General features: G+C 45.5%; 1 protein-coding gene across 4 annotated transcripts in view; it reads left to right on the forward strand.

Moving 5' to 3' along the window:
* Positions 1 to 26,622, forward strand: part of LOC126278314 (transcription factor AP-2-epsilon) — a 750,640-nt gene that overhangs the window by 552,451 nt on the left and 171,567 nt on the right. For all 4 annotated transcript variants that reach the window (XM_049978331.1, XM_049978332.1, XM_049978333.1 and 1 more), the window contains one exon: positions 21,267 to 21,321. In XM_049978331.1, the coding sequence (XP_049834288.1) occupies positions 21,267 to 21,321 (55 nt within the window). The remainder of the gene's footprint in view (positions 1 to 21,266; positions 21,322 to 26,622) is intronic.

Consider the following 26,622-nt stretch of genomic DNA (forward strand, 5'->3'; position numbering starts at 1 on the left):
TTCTGCCACAGATATCTTGTCTCTCCCTTTTTTTTCAGTAACTCCTCATTAGTTACGTGATCTAGCCTTCTAATCATCACCATTCTTCTGTAGCACCACATTTCGAAACCTTCTATTCTCTTCTTGTCTAAACTGTTTATCGTCCATGTTTCACTTCCATACTTGGCTACACTCCAAACAAATACCTTCAGAAAAGACTTCCTACCTCGCAAGTCTGTATTCGGATAACAAATCTCTCTTATTCATAAATGCGTTTCCTGCCATTTCACTTCCATACTTGGCTACACTCCACATAAATACCTTCAGAAAAGACTTCCTATTTCGCAAGTCTATATTCGATGTTAACAAATTGCGTTTCTTGCAATTCCCAGTCTACATTTTATATCCTCTCTCCTTCGACTATCATCAGTTGACTCTTATAAATACCGTCTGGTTTCTGTACAAGTAGTAAATAGCCTTCCACTCCTTGTATTTTGCTCCTGCTGCCTTCATAATTTCAAGTCAACATTGTCACAAGCGTTCTCTGAACCAACATAATCCATAAACGTAGATTTACCTTACCTTAAGCTGTGTTCTAAGACAAGTCATACGGTCAGTATTGCCGCGCTTGTTGCTACATTTCTCAGGAGCCCAAACTGATCTCCACAGAGGTCACTTTCTGCCACTTTTTCCAATCTTCTGTAAACGATTCGTGTTGGTGTTTCATAACCATCACTTATTAAATTGGTAGTTTAGTAAAATTCACAACCATCAGTACTTGCTTCTTTTGGAATTGCAGTTATTGCATTCTTCTTGAAGTCCGAGGGTGTGTATAATGCGGAATTTGCCGCCATATATAAAGAGACGCGGACCCGCAATCATAAAATGAGGCAGGAAGTATCGTGTTGTCAGTCGAAAGGAGGTAACATGGGGCTTTCTGCAGAGCTCGGCAACTTCGAATGTGGACTAGTCATTGGATATCAGCTGAGTAACAGATCCATCAGTGATATTTCAACCAAACCAGGCAGCCCTCATGTATTGGCGGACAAGGGTCGTCGAGCATTGTGGAGGGTGGTTTTAAAAAATCTCATGTATTACGCGGAAGGAATCATTCATCAGTTCTAGAGTGCTACTAGCAATCCTGCTAGTGCGACGACTGTGTAGAGAGTTAAAAAAATGGGGTACAATGTCGAGCAGCTTCGCATATTCCGCACATTTCTGTAGTGATACTGAGCAACACTTCAGCAACGAACGACGGCCCTGGACAGTGGTTGACAGGAAAGGAATGATTTGGAGTAATGAATCACGCTACTCGCTGTGACAAACACATGCATGGGTCTGGGTATGGCGAATGCCTGTCATTATATGCATTGCGTTGGGTTTGATCCCCTTATTAGGCATAGGAAAACAGTAATTGCGAAAATATGTGGATGCAATTAATAGCACTGTGTACTGCATTTATTAGCGGTGCAGTTCGGAAACTATGATTATCTGTATCAGCATGGCAATGCTTCCTACCGCAAAGAGGATCACAGAGGCAATGATTTGTGTGTGGGCAGTAACGTTCGTGATAAGGAGGCACCTGCCCAGAGTCTTGACCTCAACTCAATGGAACACCTTTGGCATCAGTCAGAACGTCGAATTCACTCCAGACCCAGCATCAGCATCAGTACCTTCACTGGTTACCAGTCTCGAACAAGAATAGATGTCATTACTCCACAGACATTCACAACTCACTGAAATTATCCCCAGCAGAGTTCGAACAGTCTTAAAAGCGAAGATTGGACACATCCCATATTGTTGTTGTTGTGGTCTTCAGTCCTGAGACTGGTTTGATGCAGCTCTCCATGCTACTCTATCCTGTGCAAGCTTCTTCATCTCCCAGTACCCACTGCAACCTACATCCTTCTGAATCTGTTTAGTGTATTCATCTCTTGGTCTCCCTCTACAATTTTTACCCTCCACATTGCCCTCCAATACTAAATTTGTGATCCCTCAACAAATGTTCTACCAATCGATCCCTTCTTCTAGTCAAGTTATGCCACAAACTTCTCCCCAATCCTATTCAATACTTCCTCATTAGTTATGTGATCTACCCATCTAATCTTCAGCATTCTTCTGTAGCACCACATTTCAAAAGCTTCTATTCTCTTCTTGTCCAAACTATTTATCGTCCTTGTTCGACTTCTATACATGGCTACACTCCATACAAATACTTTCAGAAACGACTTCCTGACACTTAAATCTATACTCGATGTTAACAAATTTCTCTTCTTCAGAAACGCTTTCCTTGCCATTGCCAGTCTACATTTTATATCCTCTCTACTTCGACTGTTGACTGGAATACGCTCTTTCAAATTCTGAAGGTGGCAGGGGTAAAATACAGGGAGCGAAAGGCTGTTTACAATTTGTACAGAAACCAGATGGCAGTTACAAACATCCCATATTAATGCCCACTAATAGGTGTCCCGGTACATACGATCAGATAGTGTACTTGGCTCGGCCTGATATTTTCCAACATGTAATAGATATCCCGCAAAAAGGGTCACTTGAACCGAAAAATATCACAATACATAAAAAAACTGCATCTACACATAATAACTTCCTGCTTATTTTTTTTGCGATTACCCAAACACTACTGGCACCGAGAAATAGAAAGTCAGTTTAGACTTCCACCGCCTGACATTTCATTCAGTCCATAACAGCAATATTTCATTTCTTCTCTGTCTCTCAACATAGTGAAACAAAGCTTTTCGTTGGTTGTGAAGGGCTCCAAAAGTTTCCACACGAAAATAGTGAAGCAAACTAGCAGTACACGCCGTTTTCATGCACGCTTGTAATTGTAGATCAAGACAGGTTCAAACGTCACCGGTTTTACGTTTCGAAAGATTTTCCGCAACTCAGATTCTCAGTTTCATATCATTAAACTGGGAAACAGTCGCCTCGATCTTCCATGCAGACGAAGTTTCTATGAACATTTTCGTCTGTTATGATTTTGAGTAACACCATTGGATGAATTGGTGTTTACGCTCCAAATTCATGTAAGAAATTCGTTTCATCAGTATTTCATTTTATTATCTTTAACCAGGAACACAGGAACATGGTAAGCGGTGATAGAAGATTTAGCATGCTTTATAATAAAAACTAAATTCATATTTCACTCCCTAACAAAGCACGTAGGCTGGACTTTTGCATAACTCAGTTATTCTCACAAAAATTTCAGCTAGGTGGGAGTTTGGTAAGGGGCCCTCAAAATGGATTGTTTGAATGGGAATCATCCTGAAAAACTAGGTCGGAAGTGGAAAATCGAAGACCTTTCATGTCTGAGATCATAAATCCTAGCGAATTCCTAGTGAGTGTATGTGTCAGAGTGTGCAAGATTCAAAGTAAAGACTTATTATTCATGCATCTGATCTGATTCAGATTAAGTTCATTTCACAACCCGGTTCTTTTCAGCCACATACTACTGAGATGAGATTGGACCAAGGGGATTCCCCCAATCGGAATTTGTGGGCCTTACAACCAATGAAAGCAGCCATACGATCCTTGGTCGTACCGCAGATTGAATTTGTTTTTAAATTTTTTCTTGAATGATACCCCCAGACATTAAAATGTAGGTTTGCTTATCGTTGCAATCTTACAGACTGTCAGCAACAACACGGAAGCAGCTGTGTCTCCTACTGCACTGCATAAGCTGGTCGCTTTAGCCAGTCATCTTTTTTAGCTTACCCTCTCTTACAAAACAAAATTCATATTTTAAATTTTTCTTAGATCGTATCATGCTGTACTTTCAGTTCTGTAGTGTACTTTCTTGGCAGACATTTTGCCTTTTCACCGTTCCATTGCAGACTCATTTTCTGCTACTAAACAAATATCCCCCATACAGTAACCCATGTGTCTCAGAAAATGCTGTTCTTCTAGTATATTCTGAATTCTGTTCGTTTTTAAAGCAGCGGAGGATATCATACTCATAGAGAGAAATGAATTATCTATATCGGAAATATACCATTTCACGTTGGCTTTTTCCATAATCTCTACATCGCACTAGAGAAAACCCTGACTTACTAAGTCTCTTCTATTCAGGCTTGATCGTGCAACGCAGTGCCACTTCAGAAATAGTTTATCCTTCCAGTCATTAGCCTTTGCTGTACTTTACAAGGCTTGTCAATTCGTAAGAAGTATATTTATGCGACTTGGCGTGAATATCAGCCGCTGGGTATAGAGAGCAAAAAAGGTAATTTCTTCCACATCGATGAAGGAAAGAGAAAGATTGGTAAAAACGAGTTTGATGTTACCTTGCTAACCAAACATGTTAAAGTCGTTGATTTAAACGAGATCCTCGCGAAGTAAGCCGTAGTAATTGCCGTGCACAGTATTAACAGTCTCCAGTTAAATAGGAAAGCTGCACGAGCAGGCACCGCCGCAGTTATTCGAAGTAGAAAAGGCAAACTTAGGTAAGAGAGATAAAAGTGGGGACAGAGAGATGAAGCGGAAACCACTTGTTAACAGACGATGATGTCGTCAGAGACAGAGCATAAGCTACGGCAGGGCAAGGATTGCGAATAATATGGACTACGTCAGTTTCAAAGGGATTTGCCTTAATCGATTGAAGGAAAACATGGAAAAGTTACACCTTGATGGCTCGAGGCGATCTGAACTATTGCGTATAACAAGGCGAAAATCCCCATTAATGTACGAGTACAAAATGAATGTCCAGTCCATGGAACCGGTAACATCCGTCAAGTATCTGGGTGTGACTATTCAAAATTATCTGAAATGGAATGATCAGATTACAGTAACGGGTAAGGCAAACTCTAGATTGCGGTTTATTGGTAGAATCCTGAAGCAATGCAGTCGTTCAACAAAGGAAATCGCTTACAATACGTTAGTTCGTCCAGTCTTAGAGTATGGGACCCTTACAAGCTGGATCTGATTCCAGAGATTGAGAAGGTCCAAAGAAGAGCGGCTCGATTCGTGACTGGTACATTTGGCCATTGCGAGAGCATTTCAAATCTCACAGAAAGTTTGAAGTGGGACACACTTGCAGACAGACGACGCGCTAATCCGAAGGAGCTGCTCACTAAATTCCGAAATCCGATCTTCACCGAGGATGTAGAGTATATATTATTACCACCAGCTTTCAAATCGCGCAGTGGTCACCATTCAAAGATAAGGGAAATTAGAGCTCGTACTGAGGCGTTCAGGCTGTCGTTTTTCCCTCGCGCGATCCTTGATTGGAACAGAGGGGGGGCGGGTGGGTTAATTTGACTTTGGCGCGAATTGTGCCCTCCGCCACACACCCCTTGGAGGTTAGCGAAGTATATGTAGATGTAAATATTCCTCTCCTCGACGATTCTCCAGAGAACCTTCTCATTGCTTAACTTTTCAGTTCAATTTCAATTTTCAACATTCTTCTGTAACACCACATGTCAGATGCTTCTATTCTTTTCTAATCCGGTAATCCCACAGTCCATGTCTTAGTACCATACGTGCTCTAAAAGTACATTCTCAGAGATTTCTTTCTCAAATTAGGACCAATGTCTGATAGTAGTAGACTTCTCTTGGTCAAATGGTTCAAATGGCTCTGAGCACTATGGGACTTAACATCTGAGATCATCTGTCCCATAGAACTTAGAGCTACTTAAACCTAACTAACCTAAGGACATCACACACATCCATGCCCGAGGCAGGATTCGAACCTGCGACCGTAGCGGTCGCGCTGTTCCAGACTGAAGCGCCTAGAACCGCTCGGCCACACCTACCGGCTTCTCTTGGTCAGGAATGCCCTTTTTTGTCAGTGCTAGTCTCCTTTCTATGTCCTCCTTACTCCTCTCTCATTGGAGATTTCGCTGCCTAGGTAACAGAGTTCCTTACTACCATCTACTTCGTGGTCACCAGTCCTGATTTTAAGTTTCTCGTTGTTCTCATTTCTGCTAATTCTCATTAGTTTCGTCTTTCGTGGATTTACTCTCAATCCATATTCTTTACTCATTATAGTGTTCATTCCATGCAACAGATCCTGTAATTGTTATTCACTTTCACTGAGGGTATCAATGTCATCAGCGAATCTCATCATTGACATCCTTTCACCTAGAAGTTTGATTCCACTCTTTAACCTTTGGTTTGTTTCCGTCATTGCTTCTTCGATGAACAGTAGACGTGAAAGACTACATCCCTATTTTACACTCCTTTTAAACCGTGCACTTCGTTCTTGGTCGTCCCCTTTTATTGTTCCCTCTTGGCTCTTGTACATACTGCACATTACCCGTCCTTATCTACAGCTCATCCCTGTTTTTCAGAATTTCGAATATCGTGCACAATTTGACTTTGTCGAACACTTTTTCCAGGTCGACAAATCCTATGAACGTGTCCCTTTTTTTTTTATTTTTTATTTTTTTTTTTTTTTAGTCTTGCTTCCGCTATCAACCGCAACGTCAGAAGTGCTGTTATTTCCTACTGGGAAGATTTCAGATCTCCAAGAGAGTCCTTGGGGGAACAACTTCCTGGAACGGCATCTGTTGTCTGCTTACAGAAGCGATCAGTTTTCCCTGTGACAAGAGATTTGTAACTGAGTTGCCTTTGAAATGACTGTCGTTGTCATGCACAGGCTGTCTCGCTGGCTCAGTTGTCTTCCCGTTTTTCTTGCGGTCGCCGATCACACCGCGAACAGCGACACGGCACAGTCGCGGAATCTCGAGTGGTACCAGAGCTAAGAGCGCTAACGGTTTTTCTTTCACGCGGCGTATCAACTGAGACGAGCGGACAAGTTCGCTCTTGCCATGTAACACGACCACCCTGCCCGCTGAATTTGCCGTAATTACAGGTCTCTGGTACAGTTAGCCGGCGTAGTTGGTGAGCCAGGGGGGGGGGGGGGGTTGCACGAGGGGAGGGGGAGCGGGGTATAGTCCACTTCTGCGGACAGTCGGCCATCCATCTGGTCACACGGGCAAGCGCGTAGCGTAAAGTAAATCCGCCAATGATTGGGCTATTTCCGACTGACGCGTGGTGTCGCAGCTCTACACTCATCGATGGAAGCTCATAAACATAATTTTAGAAAATATAATACTAACTCAAAATTTGGGAAGAGCTAGAGTCAATTCCTTAGCCTATTTTCCGATTTGCTTCTTCTGGTATTTTCGTAAATCGCTCCAGCGAAGACCGAAATGGTTACCAGCGTTCGCGTCATTTGAACGCTCCCAAGGGAACGATCCCTGTGTACAGCGGACTAGGAGGGAATACGAAATGATCCTGCACGCAGTTTTTATTTTTCATATTTGTGATACGTTTGCCCGAGCCTGTAACACGTGTAGCTGAAAGTGTATTCTAAAGGAAAGTATACTACAACATCAAAAGTATTCGGACACCAAGTAGCGGACGTTAATACTGGGTGTGTCCTCCCGTCTCCAGCAGGATGACAAACTTGAGATCGTGCGTGTTCTTATTTTTATTTCTATTTTTGCGAGACAACTTACGAAACTGCTTTTGTGTAGTTATATACTGGAGTCTCATTTTCGTTCTGTCTCGTAAAATGTTACTTTTTGTGTGATACTGTCATTGTTTATACAATAGAGCGCAAAATAATAGGAAAATAGAGGTTTTGATAAATGGTTGAGTGCCAAGATAAGAAATGAGGAGGTTCTCAGCGTAACCGGCGAGAAAATGAACATGTGGAAAGCACTTAACAAGGCGAAGGAAAGGTGTGCTAGGACATGGGTTAAGATATCATGGAGTAACTACCATGGTAATATAGGGACACAAATTGCAGATGAAGATACAAATTGGAATAGGCAGAGCAAGTAGTCGAGAATGTTGGTTGTAAGCACTGCTTTTAATGAACAGACTGGCGCAAGGTAGGAAATCGTGGTGCACCGCATCAAACCGGTCAGTAGAGTAATGCCCTCTCTTCCCACTTGCATCTCCTCTCCGCAATCGAGCGAGCTTACACACACACACCAGCGTACGGCTACGTATCGTGTCTCAAAAAACGCAGTAGTTCAACACGTTGTATAAAGCTTCAAGCGATTCTATCCAGTCATTGTCTTAGCGCGAGGTATGCACGGCGACTTTGCTAAATGGGGTATCAGTGATCCCGATGTCAGCACCAGGCCGATGGACCACCCCCATGGGGTACTTCAGACGGCAGTGTGGAACTGTCTCCATGACAACTGCCACTGTTTGTATCTCTGACAAAGCGTACAGACCTGAATACCTACGCTCTTGCCTCCACGGTGACGATTTTGTCGGTGGTTCGCCCCAATGGCCACTACAGTTTTGAGACTTCTGGCACTCACTCTATTCACAGATGAGGCTATCTTTGCGAGAGGCAGTTTCGTCAACCATCACAGCACTCACCTGTGGGCTACGCATAATCCCCACGGTGTGGGGAGCCTCAGTGTGTGGGCGGGGATTGTCCTACAACGGCTCACACGCGACGCAAATCTTCACTTTCTGCAGGTGGCCCTACCTCCCAAGCTGGAGGACGTGCCTTTGCTCCTTCTCACTGCCTCCTGAGATGTGGAACTAACACACTGGTACAGATATCAAACGCCCATTTACCTCGTATATTCACATATATGCTTTCAATCATCGAGACATACACTATTAAAGACCTCTTATCTCCACCTACAAATGGAGGCACCTCCTTTATGAAGGATTTCCGGCCGGACCGACTGGCCATATGGCCTTTTTTGCGCCTTATTCGTTCAGGGATCATTTCCTGCAGTGAGTCCCCTATTTAGCAAAATCACTGTGTATAGTAGACTTCTATAGAATTTATATGACAGTCCTCAGTATGTGACACGCGGATAAACAAGGTATTGGTCATATGCAGGGACAGCTGAAATTCGGGAAAACGATAATGCTACTAATAACGCGAAATGGGCGATTTTTGCGAGATATCGCGAAATTTATATTTGGCTGTATAAAAATGCTTACGTCTGAGGACGGCTGTTAACTAATATTCATAACCGAGAGTTATTAAATATTGAAACTGATATTTTACTTCCTCTCCGCTCAATGGTAAAGTTCGTTTATAATCTTAAAACAAAATATCACTTCCCACACAACGAACTTTCACATGACGTCAAAAATATCGTCGTAATTGGCGATAAAAACACTGCATATGGCAAAACAACACTGATTTGAAAAAAACTAATTTGACAAAAAAACACTTATTTGGCAAAAGACAACACTAAATATGGCCGAAAAAGCAACAATGAATTTGTCAAAAACAATACCAAATTCGCAAAAAATTATAGCAAAAACTTAGCAAGAGTACCACAAAATTTGGCAAAAATAATTTGACAAAAACAACCTCGAATTTGGGAAAAACAATGCCGAATTTGGAAAAACGATAAGAGCATAGTGACAAAAAAATTGACAAAAAATAATAGTGAATTGGGCGACAAAATAAAACAATTTTTCCTGTCCGCGGTCTTGTGCAATGTGTTTTTAGAAATAATTCGCCACTTTTTAATGAGATTTAGAGCGCAGTTGTGTAGCGTACGAACACACAGTAAGCGTCGCACCTTCTCTGAGCACCTTCGACGCGCACCTATCCGGCCTTTCATGCGTGCCAATCCCAACGACGATTTCAATGAAACAGTCGCCAGTGTAGGAGCAGCTCCTGTTTCTCTGTTGAGTGTAACACAACGCTCTGCGGAAGCACTCACAAAAGAAAGGGGCTGCCGGATTTTGCATCTGTTCGGGAGGCAGCAGCTAAGTAGCCATCTCAAAACACGCGGCAGCCGCAGACGTCACCGTTAAGCCGTCACTCCTGGGTAGGTGGGTAGGTAGGTAGCACTGTAGCAGCGCGGCCGCCCAGCTGCCCCGCCAGAAGGGGGAAGTCCCGGGGAGCGGCCTGTTTCTTTTCCCTTCTGTCGAGTGTCGCGTGCATTGTGGCCGGGCCGCCTCCCCCTGTCGCTAATAACAAACCGCGATAATAAACGTAGCTGTCATCACACCCCTGGAGTGGCGGGGCCCTTTGTAAGGCGACGTCACACCCTCCCCACTAATGCCGGGCACGCCGTGTCCCACATTCACCGCTACGGCCAATATTATATTCATCACATCCCGCGAGCTCCATTGAAATGTAATACGAGTTTGTCAGGATGGCAGCGCGCCGAATCGCTTTTTGAGGATGTTTGTCGCCCCTATTATACACTCCTCCCCCTGTTCTTCGCAGTTCGCTCTTCCCGCCGTGAACAGCACGTCCCGCAAGTGGAGCAGTCTCCACATTAGCTCTCGTGTACGCAGATTAAAAAAAGGAACAAAAAACAGTTAATTTTGTGTGGCAGCATAGTCTTTACCTGTCAACAGTGGGCCATCAATTTATAAGAATTAACGGATTAAAGATTTGATATTAAAAAAAAAGAATATTTTTATGTCTCCAGATGAAGCTTTTCAGCGCGGAGTCCCCCCAAAAATTATGTTCCCAATTTTGCTTTGCCCTCTGATCCTGTCTAAAGATACTACAAGTTCTTCCTTAACGATTCAGGATAGTGAAGAACCGCGATTCATGGGTGAACACGGTGCGACGCCATTCATTGGCACTCGATGCTCCTCGGTCACAGCACCAAAGAAAACTGTTTACGTTGTGCAGTTCACGGCAGCGTACGCATGGCGATGCTGCGAAAGGAGACAGAATGTTGGAGGGAGTCCACTGCTTGCTCTCGAGTGACAGGAATAGACGTGAAGGGCTATGAGGTGCTTGGTGAACGACACAGTGAGTCTCCTTTGTGGTGATCGGAGTTAGTGGCCCAAAACTTTGACGAGGATGCCTTCCCTCGTGCTTGTGCCTGCTGTACTATACGGAGATGCTGCTTTGCGGCGATCAGGCGTATTCGAACAGATCTTCGACGAGTATGCCTGCCGTCATCTACGTAGATACTTTGCAAACAGCAGTACTGAATGTGGCGGAGAGTACCGTTCATCACTATAAGTCATGCCCTCCCCCGTTCCACTCGCAAATACAGCGATGGAAAAACGACTGTCTGTTTGCCGCCGTGTGAGCCCTAATTTCTCGTATATCTTCTTGGTCCTTACGCTGTCAGCCATAGAATCGTACGGCAATCAGCTTCAAGTACCGGTTCTCTAAATTTTCTGAATAGTGTTCCTCGAGAAGAGCATCGTCTTCACTCCATGCATTCCCATTTGAGTTCCGGAAACATCTCCATAACGCTTCCGTGTTTTTCGGACCGGCGGGTAACAAATCTAGCAACCCTCCTCTGAACTGCCTCGATGTCCTCCTTCAATGCGACCTGGTACGGGTCCCAAACGCTAGAGCAGTATTCAAGAATAGGTCGCACCAGCGTCCTATACGCGGTATCTCTTACATGTGAATCACACATTCCTAAAATTCTCCCAATAAACCGATGTCGACCATTCGTCATCGCCACCACAGTACTCACATGCTCGTTCCACTTCGTTACGCCCAGATATTTAAACGACTTCACTGTGTTAAGCAGGACACTACTAATACCGTATCCGAACGGTGGGCGCCATTCATCGGGTATCTATGCTTCCCGTTCGTGGCACCACTCCAAAGAAAACTGTTTACGTTGTGGTGTTAATGGCGAACCTATCCGCATTAATTTACATGTTTCCACGTTTAGAGCTAGTTGCCATTCATCACACCAACTAGAAATTTTGTCTAAGTCGTCTTCTATCTTCCTATAGTCACTCAATTTCGATATCATGCCGTACACCACAGGACTGTCAACAAACAAACGCAGATTGCTGCCCACCCTGCGCACCATTTAATTTATTTATTCTCTCTTTCTTTTGCATACGCCATAGTCCCGCAGCGATCGCAGGGTCGGCGTGGTTAGAACGGATTTGGCAAGGTTAGTTTTAGGCGTGGCCGGATGCCCTTCCTGCCGCCACCGCGTACCCCCTGGGATGGAATCAGTGCACCCCAGCTGTCTGCATCTAGTGTACATCGTGAACTAGTGCGTACGTGTTTCAGATGTCTCCGACGTGTTTAACTGAGGCGAAACGTGGGGACCAGCGCGGTATTCACCCAGCGGGATATGGAAAACCGCCTAAAAACCACATCCAGGCTGGCCGGCACACAGGCCCTCGTAGTTAATCCGCCGGGCGGATTCGATCCGGGGCCAGTGCGCCTGCCCGAGTCCAGGAAGCAGGTCGTTAGCGATCTCGGCTACCCTGGCGGGTCACCATTTACTTTATGTATGTAGAGAACAAAATGGTTCAAATGGCTCTGAGCACTATGGGACTTAACATCTGAGGTCGTCAATCCCTTAGAACTTAGAACTACTTAAACTTAACTAACCTAAGGAGATCACACACATCCATGCCCGAGGCAGGATTCGAACCTGCGACCGTAGCAGTCGCGAGGTTCCCTACTGTAGCGCCTAGAACCGCTCGGTCACAAAGGCCGGCAATAGAGAACAACAGCAGTTCTATCACAGTTCGCTAGGGCGCTTCCCTGGGCCACTCATGTTCCCGTGCATTCCAACGGCGGACCATTGCCACACAGAAATGCTCCGGAAATCTGAAAATTGCACGATTTGACCAGTTGGCTTGGAGAGCTACAATGGGACCCCTCTCAAACTTTCTGGTGCTGACAACGCTGTCTTACACGAGTACGTGACGTCTCCATGTCATCCACAGTGATTACTTAATATCTGACTCGTTCAGGCTTCTTGTGTACCTTAACAGACCCGGCAACACGAATAACACAAACGCGCTCTCGCAGCCGATCTGCCTGTCACAGAGTCTAATAATTTACTTAACCACCAAAAGGAAGTTGTACTGACATTACACATTCGCTTCTCTATAAGGCTGAACGAAATGCTCTTTAGGAACTCTGAACATGGGTGCGAACGTGTACCAGGGAAGGCTTCCTTAACCCTTTCGTAAGCCGTGGGAAACATGCTTCCCACTACAATGAACTCGCTCCTAGTCCCGTGGGATTCACAGTTCCCACCTCTGTACGGTGCTACCACCTAGTGACCAGTATAGGGTACTACTTCCAATAGGAAGTTCCCGCCGTTTTTGCTGTACCTTCGCGCTGAGGCATTGTATAGCTGAGTGTTGCTCTGTAGAGGAGCCTTTCAGTGCTGTTTGCGTGACATTTTGTGATTTTTTTCCTCAAAGCTATAGTATAAGGTAAATACTTTTGATTTACCCAAATTTATGAAGGAGCACGTGAAATTGGAACGAGGAGAATTCCAGTTTGAAACAAAACGAGCCATTTCTGTAGTAAAATGGATGGATAACCATCCAGTCACTTTCCAGTCCTGAACTCATGACCATATGAGAAACAGCCACAGTGAAAAGGAAAAACAAGGATGGTACTGGTACAGAGATTTCTTGTCTTGATGTTGTGGCAGGATACAACAAAATAATGGGTGGTATCGATATGTCTGATGAAGGTATGATATTGGCAGACGTTCTGTAAAATGGTGCCACAGAATATTTTATTTCCTGGTGGATGTTGCTGCAGTGAACAGTTTTATCCTGTGGAAAATTAGTAAAAGAGAAAGTGAACAGCATGATCAGTTCACATACAGTATCGCTGTCTTCTCATCCCAAAAAAGGCGTGGGCAAAAAACCTGTCTTTCTGGCAAAAAGGGGTAAAGTACCTGAAGAGTTTCGTCATGTGTCTGTAGGGGAGCATCAACCCATTTTAGGAGAAACCTACTGGACGTGCCGTAATTGTAGTGCCAAAGCTGCGGAAAAGAGCACTCGCTGTGGTTGTACATGTTGTCAAATACCACTTTGCATAAACCCATGTTTAAGAAAATTTCATGGCAAGTAATTGTGAACAATCATTGCAACAAGAGAAGTAAATTTATCAAATAAATATGACATATATTGAAAAAGTTGTTTTTGTCGTGTAACTCCAAAGAAGGGCAATGGGAAGAAAACTTCCCTTTGTAAAGGAACTGAAAATATTGTGATTTAATCGCAGAGGTGCTGAAAAATTGTTCCAGTGACACACCAGAGAAATATCTGGTAAACTTTTTATCTTTGAGAGACATAGGAACAATTTCGCCCTTTGTTTTTTATTTCTTGTATGAACGACTACTTTTTGTTCTGATGGGCTGGTGGGATGTCGTACTGTCTAATTACTAGTGTGTGTGTGTGTGTGGTAAATGAATGAGTTAAAAGACGCAAGATGTGTTTTATATTATTTTCATCGCACAACAAGCCTTATTCCCATGCCTATGGAGTATTTATGTTAAGCAGAGAAGTCGAGTTTTAGATGGAACCGAAGATCTTCAAAACGGCGCTGCTCAACAATAGAGGTACGTGATTGTGCTCTCTACTTTCCTTTCGTGGCCGCTAAAATTACTTCCGATTCGTTTTGCCGAGACATTCAGAACCTGCAATCTTCTTTTTCTTATAAAAATACTAGTCCGATGCAAAAGAAATACTCTTAGATTTAAATAATTGCCATTCTTTTACCCAGGCCACGGGGAATGATAGAACGTACGTGCCTCTACTCTGAATGTATGTTCGCAATCTCCGAGTGTGTTACGACGAAATTATTTCACAATGAAAAATTCTCATCAGACCGCAACCACTCGCACGCGAATGTACGTACCCTCTGAATGTATCTAGTCAGTCACGCGCGTTGTTCAAAAGCTTTACTTTTAATATTCAGTGGATTACATTTCCGAAATTAATTTTTGTTTATGCTGCAAATCGTACTTCACGCGAAGTATTTATTACGTAAGTTTCAGGCTCAATTTAATAAAAAAAAAGATTCCGAATAATAGAAATAAAGAATAACAATCAAACAAATCAAACCTAAATAAACAGAAAGAGGGAACGTTACACCTTCTTGTTGTGTGACCTCACTTTCACAGTTGGAGCAAATTTGATATTCTGTATGATAAATATACCTATCTGTTAACTACTATCTGATCTCCATTCATTAAAAAAAACTGTTCAGTAATTTTTCCCACGAAAGGGTTAAGTGATACACAAGGTCTTCCCTGCAATGCGTCCGCCTGGAGATCGCTCACCGCGTCAGTGACGCCTGTTGGAGACGGATTGGAGTGTGGGCCCTCACGTCGAAGCTACCGGCGTTCGAACGCCTACCGTTCGCTTCCTTTGGGAGTCAGCCTACGCTGCTTCGGCAGCAGGAGGTGGGAGCTTTTCCCGCGCTGCAGCAGTCCCATGGCGCCCGCCATAGCCCGGTCCTCGGTCAGCGCGCGCTTGCGGTCGGCAGCTCGTCACGTCACGTGCGGCACAAACCGCAAGGTGGCGAGTTATCCGGCCGTCAGCCGCTGTCGGCCGAAATCCGCGCCCGTCTCCCGATCCCAGTCCGATCGTTAAACCCCGTTTTATTTTTCGTCTTTTTGAGCCCGTCCGCCTCTGCCGCGAGAGTCACCGCACGGCGTTTCGCCGCCGGAACCCGGTGCATTTTCAGTTTTTTTTGGTCCTGCGACGGCCGCCTCAATGAGAGATAATGACACAGTCGCGAGCAGCGATTCTGGTCCGCAGCGCGGTTCGGCCGCTTGGTAGAGGTGTATTTATTTAAATGATCTCCCCCCACTCCGCTCTCTGCGGAAGGCTTCGGATCTGGTCCAAATCAGTCAGTGCCTTTCGGGACGTAATGCCGTCGAAATCCCTTTCGCAACTGCCTATGATCTCAAAAGTGCGGTATATTTTCTCTCTGGTTGGGTTTCAGCTCTCCCTCGTCCAGCTTGACTCTTGCTACTTCTTGCCTTCACCTGCACAGGCGGTATTTTATCCACTTACTGTGCCTGTTCATGTTTTGCAAAAACGCTTTTCTGAGGTATCTCATTGTGACAAACCCACTCCTGCGGCTTTTCACTTTCAATAGTATCCATCCCTACCCTTCCGGACAGTTGCCGACCGGAGTGGCCGAGTGGTTCTAGGCGCTTCAGTCTGCAGGTCGCAGGTTCGAATCCTGCCTCGGGCATGGATGTGTGTGATGTCCTTAGGCTAGTTAGGTTTAAGTAGTTCTAAACTCTAGGGGACTGATGTCCTCAGCTGTTAAGTCCCATAGTGCTCAGAGCCATTTTAACCACTTTTGAGCCGTACAGTTATTTTTGCGTATGTCTCTAGCCTTTGTTTAATCTCTTACTTCGTACTCTGTCGAAAACTGAACACTCCATCATGAGCACTCTCTTGTCCTTTATCGTATAAACGAGGGAGTTAGGGAAAACTGCAATAGCAGTTGCAAAAACTTTTAATTTACGTGCAACAGTTCTATATGTAGATTACAAATAACCACACAGTATTCGCCATTGTGAATGACACAGCGTTTTACGATCATGCGCATTTGAACGCAGTTCGAAAAAGTGTTTTGTTAGTAGCTCTTGGCAAAACGTTATGAGAATGAACATGTCCACACAGTATAGAGTGTCGGAAACAGAGATGAGTATTACATTAGGCACGCTCCGTGAACTGCTCTGCAACATCCAAAGTAAGTTCGAGTGACGTATTGAACTTCTCTAATCTGAAGTCCAGGGGTATGAAACGAAAACCGTGAAGACCAGAGAACAAGACTGATTTTGTGGAATATATGTAACTCTATCACCAGTGGAAAATGAATCGCTAGACGATTCAGTAAGCTTACATTCGTAAATGGAAATCGAAATGAGCGTTTGGCGTCATTGGCCGGGAGACCCCTTACGGGGCAGGTCCGGCCACGTTGGTGCAGGTCTCATTACATTCGACGCCACATTGGGCGACCTGCGCGCCGGATGGAGGTGAAATGGTTGTGAAGGCAACACTCCACCAGTCCCCGAGCGGAGAAAAATCCCCGACCCAGCCGGGAATCGAACCCGGTCCCCTTAGGACGGCAGTCAACCACGCTGACCATTTTTTTTTTTTTTTAAATCTCATTCTGTTCGATTTCGTTCGTTGCAACTGCTAGGGGCGGACGTCGCAAGACACCCGTTTCAGTTCGTCGTTGATCCATTAGCTCAGTTTTTTACTGAAGGTAGCTAACCCTCTGACTGAACACGCTGAGCTACCGTGTCGGCGGGCCATTCAGCTATGGGGACGGACATTCGTAAAGGGTAATGACCTTCAATCTGCTACAACACCGTCTTGAACTGTCGAAAAATACCGTATAAAGTGGCTGAAATTAAGGTGTTCTTCAGCAGGGTTGGCCTTTATTGTATATATCATGTCTTGAGCTCGGATAGCATCGATATGAATTCTACCACGATGTGTGTCGAACGAATGAACTAGAACAAGAGACTCCTTCACTGTACATGAGATTTGTTCGGTTATTTGGCCGGACTTTGGTGTTACCTCAATAAGATTTTGTGGTTTCAGCATGTGAATTCCAAACCGAAAAGTCGGCGCCTGGTAAATTACTAGCTTCTTCTGACAACGTCTGTCCTCTTGCAGGCGTAACGCGTTGGATGGTGCATGAGTGAACTGTTGCACGGTCACTCCGCATCACACATTCTGATTCTGCCGACCCCTCCCTCCCCCCCCCCCCCTCTCTCTCTCTCTCTCTCTCTCTCTCTCTCTCTCTCTCTCTCTCTGTCTCTCTCTCTCTGTCTGTCTGTCTGTCTCTCTCGAAATGCAGAGTTCACTAAGAGTGAAGCTCTTTCCGGATATCGATTTGATCAATACTATAAAATTACATACGTCCCACGGTGTTCATGAAGGGCACTACTTCATTGCGGAACGCGACACAGCTTTAATTCTTGTCACCATTTTTGCATCAGGTTTCAGCGGTTACATATTTTGTTACGGAACTTTAACGTAGATGATGTCACCATTTAAGAATTATATAGCCCGTCGACGTTATGTGTGAGTGCAACGTTACAATGGCATCCTACCGTGTCTTCGGTGTGCTAGTTGCCTAACTTTATATGTAAATTGGAGGGAGATCACTGCTGTCAGCTGCAGCGGGACATTACACTCCCATTCGCTACTCAGAGATTCCCAAAGGAGGTCGGACGTAGGCTATCTGTGAATTTGCACTGAAGAAGCTGGATCCATTGCCCATTCTTATATTTCTCTAGCTTTCTCGGTGTTACTGAGTGCGAGAAAAGGCAACCCGGTACGAAGTATTAAAGATGACAAATGTGGTAGGTACACAGAGATCAGCAAAGGATAGGGGAAGCACCAAAGGAGAGGCAAGATAGCGGAATACAGGCAGAGAGTTTCAATGGGAAGGAAGACCCGCCGACGCTACGGCGAGCACCGACTACGCGCTCCACGGGGCTGGCGGTTGGCAGGTGGGCCGATTCTGGGTGGCGGGGGTTGCGTGACCCTGCGGGTGTGAGCTTCGCCTGGCGCCGGCTAATGAGTGCCACCGGTCACGGGCCGGGGCCGCCCCCACCGCCCCCGCCACGCTCGGCGGACCGTGAGACGGGCGGCACGCGACCGCACGCCTCGCCGCCGCCCCCGCCGCCGCCGCCTCCGCCTCCTCTGGTTTCCCTTCTTGCGCCTCTCTCACTCGTGACGGACAATTACCGAGCGTAAGCGCCCGTGACTGATACCGATGTCCACCGAGCCCCTCCGTTCCCCTCCGCATACCTCCGAAAGCGCGCGTTTCTTCTGTCACACGCACCGCGAAGCTCCCCAGCGGAAAATGAATCGTAATCGGCCTGAAGCGCCTTATCTTTTTTACTGTCTTGCTCCCCTTCTTTAATACCCGCTAAGGTGGTCCAAGGTACCCCGTCCGGCTAGAAGCCACTTTGCTTTAATTCTGTAGTGTGTGTAAGTTATTTCAGAACTGAACGAGATGTAAAAAGTGGGCTGGCACCTATACACGGTCTCAAAAGAAAACTGTGAACCTTTGGATTATTGACGGTTGCCTTTTTTAGTGTACTGCGCCTCAGTCTGTAATAACGGAACCATTATACACTGAAGCGCCAAAGAAACTGGTATAGGCATGCGTATTCAAATACGGAGATGCGTAAAAAGGCAGAATACGGCGCTGCCGTCGGAACCGCCTGCATAAGACAACAAGTGGCTGGCACAGTTGTTAGGTCCGTTACTATTGCTACGATGGCAGGTTATCAAGATTTAAGTGAGTTTGAACGTTGTGTTATAGTCGGCGCAGGAGCGTTAGGACACAGAATCTTTGAGTTAGCGACGAAGTGGGGATTTTCCCCTACGATCATTTCACGAGTGTACTGTGACTATCAGGAATCTGGTAAAACATCAAGTGTCCCACATCGCTGGGGCCGAAAAAAGATTCTGCAAGAAAGGGACCAACGACGACTGAAGAGAATCGTTCGATGTGACAGAAGTACAATCCTTCCGCAAATTACTGCAGGTTTCAATGCTGGGTCATCAACAAGTGCCAGTGTGCGAACCATTCAACGAAACATCATCGATATGGGCTTTCGGAGCCGAAGGCCCACTCGTGTACCTTTGATGACTGCACGACACAAAGCTGTACGCCTCGTCTGGGAGCGTCAACACCGACTTTGGGCTATTGATAACTGGAAACATGTTGCTGGTAGAACGAGTATTGTTTGAAATTGTATCGAGCGTATGGACGTGTACGAGTATGGAGACAATCTGATGAACCCATGGACCCTGTATGTCACCAGGGGACTGTTGTAGCTGGTGTAGGCCTTGTAATGGTGTGGGGTGTGTGCAGTTGGAGTGATATGGGACTCGTGATACGTCTGGAAATGACTCTGACACGTGACACATACGTAAGCATCCTGTCTGATCACCTGCATCAATTCATGTCCACTGTGCATTCCGACGGACTAGGGCAATTCCAGCAGGACACCCCACACATCCAGAATTGCTACAGAGTGGCTCCAGGAATACTCTTCTGAGTTTAAACACTTCCGCTGGCCACCAAAGTCCCTAGACATGAACATTATTGAGCATTTCTGGGATGCCTTGCAACGTACTGTTCAGAAGAGATCTCCAGTCCCTCGTACTCTTACGGATTTATGGACAGCCCAGCAGGATTCATGGTCTCAGTTCCCTCCGGCGCCACTGCAGCCGTTAGACGTGATGCGGCACTTCTGCGTACTCGTACACGATATTAGGCAGGTGTACCAGTTTCTTTGCCTCCTCAATGTAGAATCGGAATGTCAAATCAAACATCTTTCAACCCTCTAATTTCCAAACTGTTATTTTGTTGGGCAACCGGTTTCGGCGATATATTATGCCATCTCCACCTGACCGACGTGTAGGAACATTACAACCTCGGTTCCGGTCAAAATAGGGGTCAGCATCAAAGACTGGTATCTGTAGATTTCTGTGTGATACAGCGATCACTTCCAACATCATCTTCTGGTTGGTTTGACCGGAGCCGAGGCTAGAATGTTCTTACACGTCGTTCAGGGGGCCTGAAGGTGGCGTAATGTATCGCCGAAACTGGTAGCCTAATGAAGTAACAGTTTGGAAATTCAGACGGCTGAAAGGTGTTTGATCGTACTTTATGTAGTGAATAGTCGAGTCCTGCGACCATCTGTGAAAAGATGGACTTACGGAGATCATACAATCGCTTCGTTTGCCCGTCTGTCTGACCGACAGTTAATAACCCCTTTTCTCAGGAACGGGTTGATGCACCTAGTTCAAATTTATGTCGCTTCTCGCTGGCAAACAGCGATGACAAAACAGACACATCTTCCAGCGACACAGCTACTCTGACCAAAGCCTGCGCGCGAATAATCAGCGATTCAAAAGTGTCGCTTAGCGTTTGAGGCATCCAAAACGTGTAGAATTTCCAATAGACCTTTTTCAGCATTAACCTACTACAAGCAGACTGGCCTGTAAAGCATTTGCGCCTTTTTTTCCTATGTCATGGAAAGGATCCACAGAGTTGGACCACTGAGGGACAATCTGACTAACAAAGCGGCTAGTATTACGGTTACTGCGACACCTCGCAAACCATGTCTTGGTCTGCAGCTGGCTTCTAGCTCCATCCCGCAGCGAAGCACGTGTAGCGATACAGACGTGGTCGCGATTACTGCTTTCTCTGGCGCGAAATTTAATAACTGGCCACCAAATTGGGGAGGTGTGCGCACGTAGACTACCTGTAATGGTCACCGGAAGTGGAGTAGCCCCTGTAAATAACAATGATTGTGGTAATGGGGGGCCTACTTGTCTGGCACGAAGCGTGCGTAATTTATGTTGCGCGGCCGGCGTTTCTCTGAGGAGAGGAGAGAAGACGATTACGATTAATTTGGACGGCAGCGCGGGGCCTGGCTGCTATTACAGGACCCTGTAAGACGTGAAAAGTCTTCCCTCGGCGCCCGCGCTCTGGGGGTCAGAGGGCGCCTGCTCTGGGAATTAAGCCGTTAGCAACCGCACAGCGGGATTAATGGTTTTTCTTTCTGTTCCAGAACACCAGCGTGGACGATGGTGCCGTCTTCATCAACGACCTGCCCCTGCTCAAGAGTGAGTACACAGTATCTCTCTCTCTCTCTCTCTCTCTCTCTCTCTCTCTCTCTCTCTCTCTCTCTATTTCTCTCCGCTTTCTCTAACTTTGAATTCAGATGCAAAAGAAAATATATTCGTTTGCAAAACGCTTATTTGTGCCGCCAGCTGTACAATTTTATGTATATTCTGTACCGGTTTCTATTGTCATAATAATCTTCAAGGAGAAAAACATTGTACATCAGTGGATAAATCATACACTTCCGTCATATGTGAGACATACAAATGTAGAACATATTGTGGTGTGCACACACCATCAGATTATTTGACTCGTCGCTCTAACGAAGTAGGCGAGGGTCAGAAATATGTCTCGTGGTCTTATCGTGGCGTGTTTATCTTCTGCCGTTAGGTCAGACGATAGAAATGCCACTTGCACGCTTAGAGTAGCAGACTGACGGTAACCAACTTTAAACAGAACTTGATTAATTTTCACACACATTTATTAAAATAATAACAAGCATAAAAATTACTTAACTTGGTTCTGGATGCTATTTACAATTAACAATCTGAAGTTCCTTTGGTATTGGTACGTTAATCTTATTCTCACATATATCTCTGATACCTGACAAAGTGTCTATACATTTATCTTCATGGCTATGTACAGGAATATGGTATCCTTATTAGGCGCAGACTGAAACTTGACTATAGACTGGTACAGACAAATGTAGAACTCGTACAAACTGGTACAGACTAATGTAGACTGGTACAGACTGGTGCAGACAAATGCAGACCAACCAATCGGAGGTCTGTACACTCGTTATAATACCTCGCACTTTCCTGTATCACTGCGCGAGTGTGATCTGCGAGGAGAAAAGGTTCTACGTTAGCAGCAATCCAATTGGCTGCGTTACATATTAGTACGTGGATAGGTGGAAGCATAATTTGGTACGTCTCTATGGCAGCGCCATCTCGTAGTGCGGAGACGGACGAGCGCTGCGCCTGCGCTGGTGTGCTTAGTGGGGTGCGCTCTAGTGGGAAAGATGTGTACGCACTGACTACGCGGAACTATGTGCACAACACATATATAATTTTCCATAACAGTACGACTTAACACAGTCCATATAAACAAGCTGTGCCTTGGCACAGTTACAATAATGCATATTTGCTGATAACTGCACACTTAATAGTTCAGTTATTAAGTAGGAGGTACCACCAAATGTACACTGCTGTAATTGTTGCAAGGCACAGCTTGTTTTTATGGACTGTGTTAAGGCAGACTGTTATGCCAATTATGTATGTTCTACATTTGTGTGCCTCATATGCACTGATGAGCTAAAACATTATGTCCACCTCCTTAATAGCTTGTTTATCCGTTTCTGCAACGAAATACGTCACTGATGCTGTGTATCAGAAATCCGAAAGTTTTTTGGTAGGTTTGTGGCGGTATGTGGCATCAAATGTCTACGCGAAGATCAGGTAATTTGCGTAAATAACGGGAAGCTGATTTGCGTAGAAGGTAATAGTGCCCGATAGTGACACAGATTAGTTCTTTAGGATTTACGTCAGGCGAGTTTGGTCGCCGAGACGTCAACGTGAGTTCACTATAATGCTTCTCAAACCACTGTAGCACGGTTCTGGCTTCGAAAGTGGTTCAAATGGCTCTGAGGACTATGGGACTTAACTGCTGAGGTGATCAGTCCACTAGAACTTAGAACTACTTAAACCTAACTAACCTAAGAACATCACACACATCCATGACAGAGGGAGGATTCGAACCTGCGACCGTAGCGGTCGAGCGGTTCCAGACTTAAGCGTCTAGAACCGTTCGGCCACACCGGCTGGCCGGAATTTTTCCAGACACATGTTTGCTGATCACCGGGACTTCATTCGAAGCTGGGCTCACCACTGAAGACAGTTCTACTCCAGCCAAAGAGATTCAACCATAGGCGGAGTAGTAAACGTGCTCATAACCTGCGTCGCCTGGAGGAGGGAAAAAGGGGAAAATTGTCTGAGGGTAGCGTCGATGCATCGAAACGTGGAGCTCACGAGTTTGAGTTCTGGCTCGGAAATAGGGGCGCATTTTGAAAGTGTCATTGCTGCTTATAACGTACGTAGTCGAAGCATCAAACAATACAAATCTGTTTTACCGGATGCAATCTAAATAAATATATTTTCTAAACAAACTAGAACATACTTTACATAACACTTCGAATCTGAAGTGGCGAAGCTCGCTAAATGCATGACAGTCTGAAGGCAAATTTGTAAAAAAGGTAAATGCAATAGGATTTGTCCTTTATTGTCGTATTACCCTCAGATATCGTCGGGGCACCTCCAGATGCCCTTCGCTAAACGGTCCTATTCTTCTTTTCTTTTATCTCTTGCATCGTCCGTCTGAAACCCGCAAATTACCATCTTGCCTACGCGTTGCACGTAACCGGTTTTGTGAAATCGATCTAATTTTTTTTTCAGTGTTCAACTTTTTCTTGGGCTACTAGACCCACTGCTTTAAATGCGTCCGAACAAAAACGTTAATGGTTCGCTTAAAGTCTACGCTAAGAACGGCGTAATATCTTCATTGGACTGCGTTATTACGGCAGTGCCACCAGTCCATTAATCCAATGCAATCCAGAGTTTCCTTGTCTAATCCGCGGCACCAATTACCATCTGTCGATGACAGCTACTGCTGACCTGGACAGCTCTTCCAACGATCGAACGTAGTTCTGCCGCTCGTATCGCGTAAAAGATCTTCACTATTTCGTTAACTAAAAATTTTTTTGGCTGGATCTTTTTCCGGCCGCAGCGATGTCAAAGATTTGATGTTTTGCTGGATTACTGATAGTCACTATACGCTCGTGAAATGACTCCCACTTTGTCGCTATCGCAGAGATGCTCTGACCCATTGTTCGTGCTCCGCCTATAACTCTACGTTCAAACTCACTTCAATCTTGATAACCTGCCATTGTAGCAGCAGCAACCGATCTCACAACTGCGCCAGACACTTATTGTTTTATATAGGCATTGCCGACCGCTGCGCCGTCTTTTGCCTGTTTACATCTCTCTGCATTTCAATACGCATGCCTATACCAGTTTCTTTCGCGCTTCAGTGCGGGTAACCAAGCATGCAGTGATTTTAAGAAACAGTGATAGCATAATGTTTACACTACCTGCACCTACTCTCCACACTTGTAGTGTGTCGGAGTGTCTATTGCTACCACAATCTTTTCCCCACTTCCCTCCTCCATTCGTCAATGATGTGAGGAAAGAACTAGCGTCGGTAAATCTCCTTATCTTCTTTCATTTATCTGACTTGTCCCTGTGGTCATTCGTGATTACCTAATCCTTCAAAGTGAAAGAAAATTATCAGCATGGCTTTGACATTTGAGCTGACCTGACGAGCTTTTCTGCTCTAGCAGAACCTTTCCCGATCACCTGTGAAGACTGAACCTTGTTCTCCACATCACAACCGAAGACCCACGTCTCATCAGCATTTATGACTCTCTTAAAAGGATCTCGTTCTCATTTGCACGATCCAAAAGCTCTTTACATATTACGAGGTGAAGTTTCTTCTGGCCTTGACTCATGTGCCGTAGGACGAACTTGGAAATAACACGGTGCGTTACAAGATTTTGGGTCAGGATTTCATAACATAACCGACCCGCCAGGGTAGCCGAGAGTTTCCTGGATTCTGGTAGGCGCGCCGGCCCCGGATCGAATCCGCCCGGGGGATTAACGACGAGGGCCAGTGTGCCGGCCAGCCTGGATGTGGTTTTTAGGCGGTTTTCCACATCCCGCTTGGTGAATACCGGGTTGGTCCCCACGTTCCGCCTCAGTTCCACAGCTCGCAGACATCTGTACACATTCGCACTATAGCGTGGATTACGTTAGACGCAGACAGTTGGGGAACACTAATTTCATTTCGGGGGTGGGGGGGGGGGGGGGATGGGGTGGCGGCCACCCCTTAAATTAGCATGCCAAATCCGATTAACCATGGCCGACCCTGCGCAACCGCGGGATAAGGCACAAGCGATAGAATAGAATGCCATAACATAACCCAACTGAAATGTTACATTCTTCTGCAATCTCTCGGACAGTCAATCTTTGTTTGGCGCGCACAATTTCGTTGACGTTCCAGACACGAGCATCGTCGGTAGACGTCGAAGGGCGCCCTGACCGACGGTCATCTTTAACTTCCGCCCGGCCGGTTTTAAACCGTGTGAACCACTCGTAACACCGAGTAAGGCTTAAGCACTCATCACCGTGGGTTCCCTGCACCATTTGATGTGTCTCTGTAAAGGTTTTCCTGAGTTTCACGCAAAATTTGATGCAGACGCGTTGCTCCTCAATCTCTGACATCTCGAAATTAGCGAACTGTGCAACACAATATCTACACCTACATTTATACCCCGCAACCCACCCAACGGTGTGTGGCGGAGGGCACTTTACGTGCCACTATCATTACCTCCCTTTCCTGTTCCACTCGCGTATGGTTCGCGGGAAGAACGACTGCTGGAAAGCCTCCGTTCGCGCTCAAGTCTCTCTAATTTTACATTCGTGATCTCCTCGGGAAGTATAAGTAGGGGGAAGCAATATATTCGATACCTGATCCAGAAACGCATCCTCTCGAAACCTGGACAGCAAGCTACACCGCGATGCAGAGCGCCTCTCTTGAAGAGTCTGCCACTTGAGTTTGCTAAACATCTCCGTAATGCTATTACGCTTACCAAATAACCCTGTGACGAAACGCGGCGCTCTTCTTTGGATCTTCTGTATCTCCTCTGTCCACCCGATCTGGTACGGATCCGACACTGATGAGCAATACTCAAGTATAGCTGGAACGAGTGTTTTGTAAACCAGCTCCTTTGTTGATCGACTACATTTTCTAAGGACTCTCCCAATGAATCTCAACCTGGCACCCGCCTTACCAACAATTAATTTTATATGACCATTCCACTTCAAATCGTTCCGTACGCATACTCCCAGATATTTTACAGAAATAACTGCTTTCAGTGTTTGTTCGGCTATCATATAATCATACAATAAAGGATCCTTCTTTCTATGTATTCGCAACGCATTACATTTGTCTGTTAAAGGTCAGTTGCCACTCCCTGCACCAAGTGCCTATCCGCTGCAGGTCTTACTGCATTTCGCTGCTATTTTCTAATGCTGCAACTTCTCTGTATAATACAACATCATCCGCGGAAAGCCGCATGGAACTTCCGACACTATCTACTAGGTCATTTATATATATTGTGAAAAGCAATTGTCCCACAACACTCCCCTGTGGTACGCCAGAGGTTACTTTAACGTGTGTAGACGTCTCTC

This window comes from Schistocerca gregaria, chromosome 6 (assembly GCF_023897955.1).
Source record: "Schistocerca gregaria isolate iqSchGreg1 chromosome 6, iqSchGreg1.2, whole genome shotgun sequence".
Taxonomy (NCBI): domain Eukaryota; kingdom Metazoa; phylum Arthropoda; class Insecta; order Orthoptera; family Acrididae; genus Schistocerca; species Schistocerca gregaria.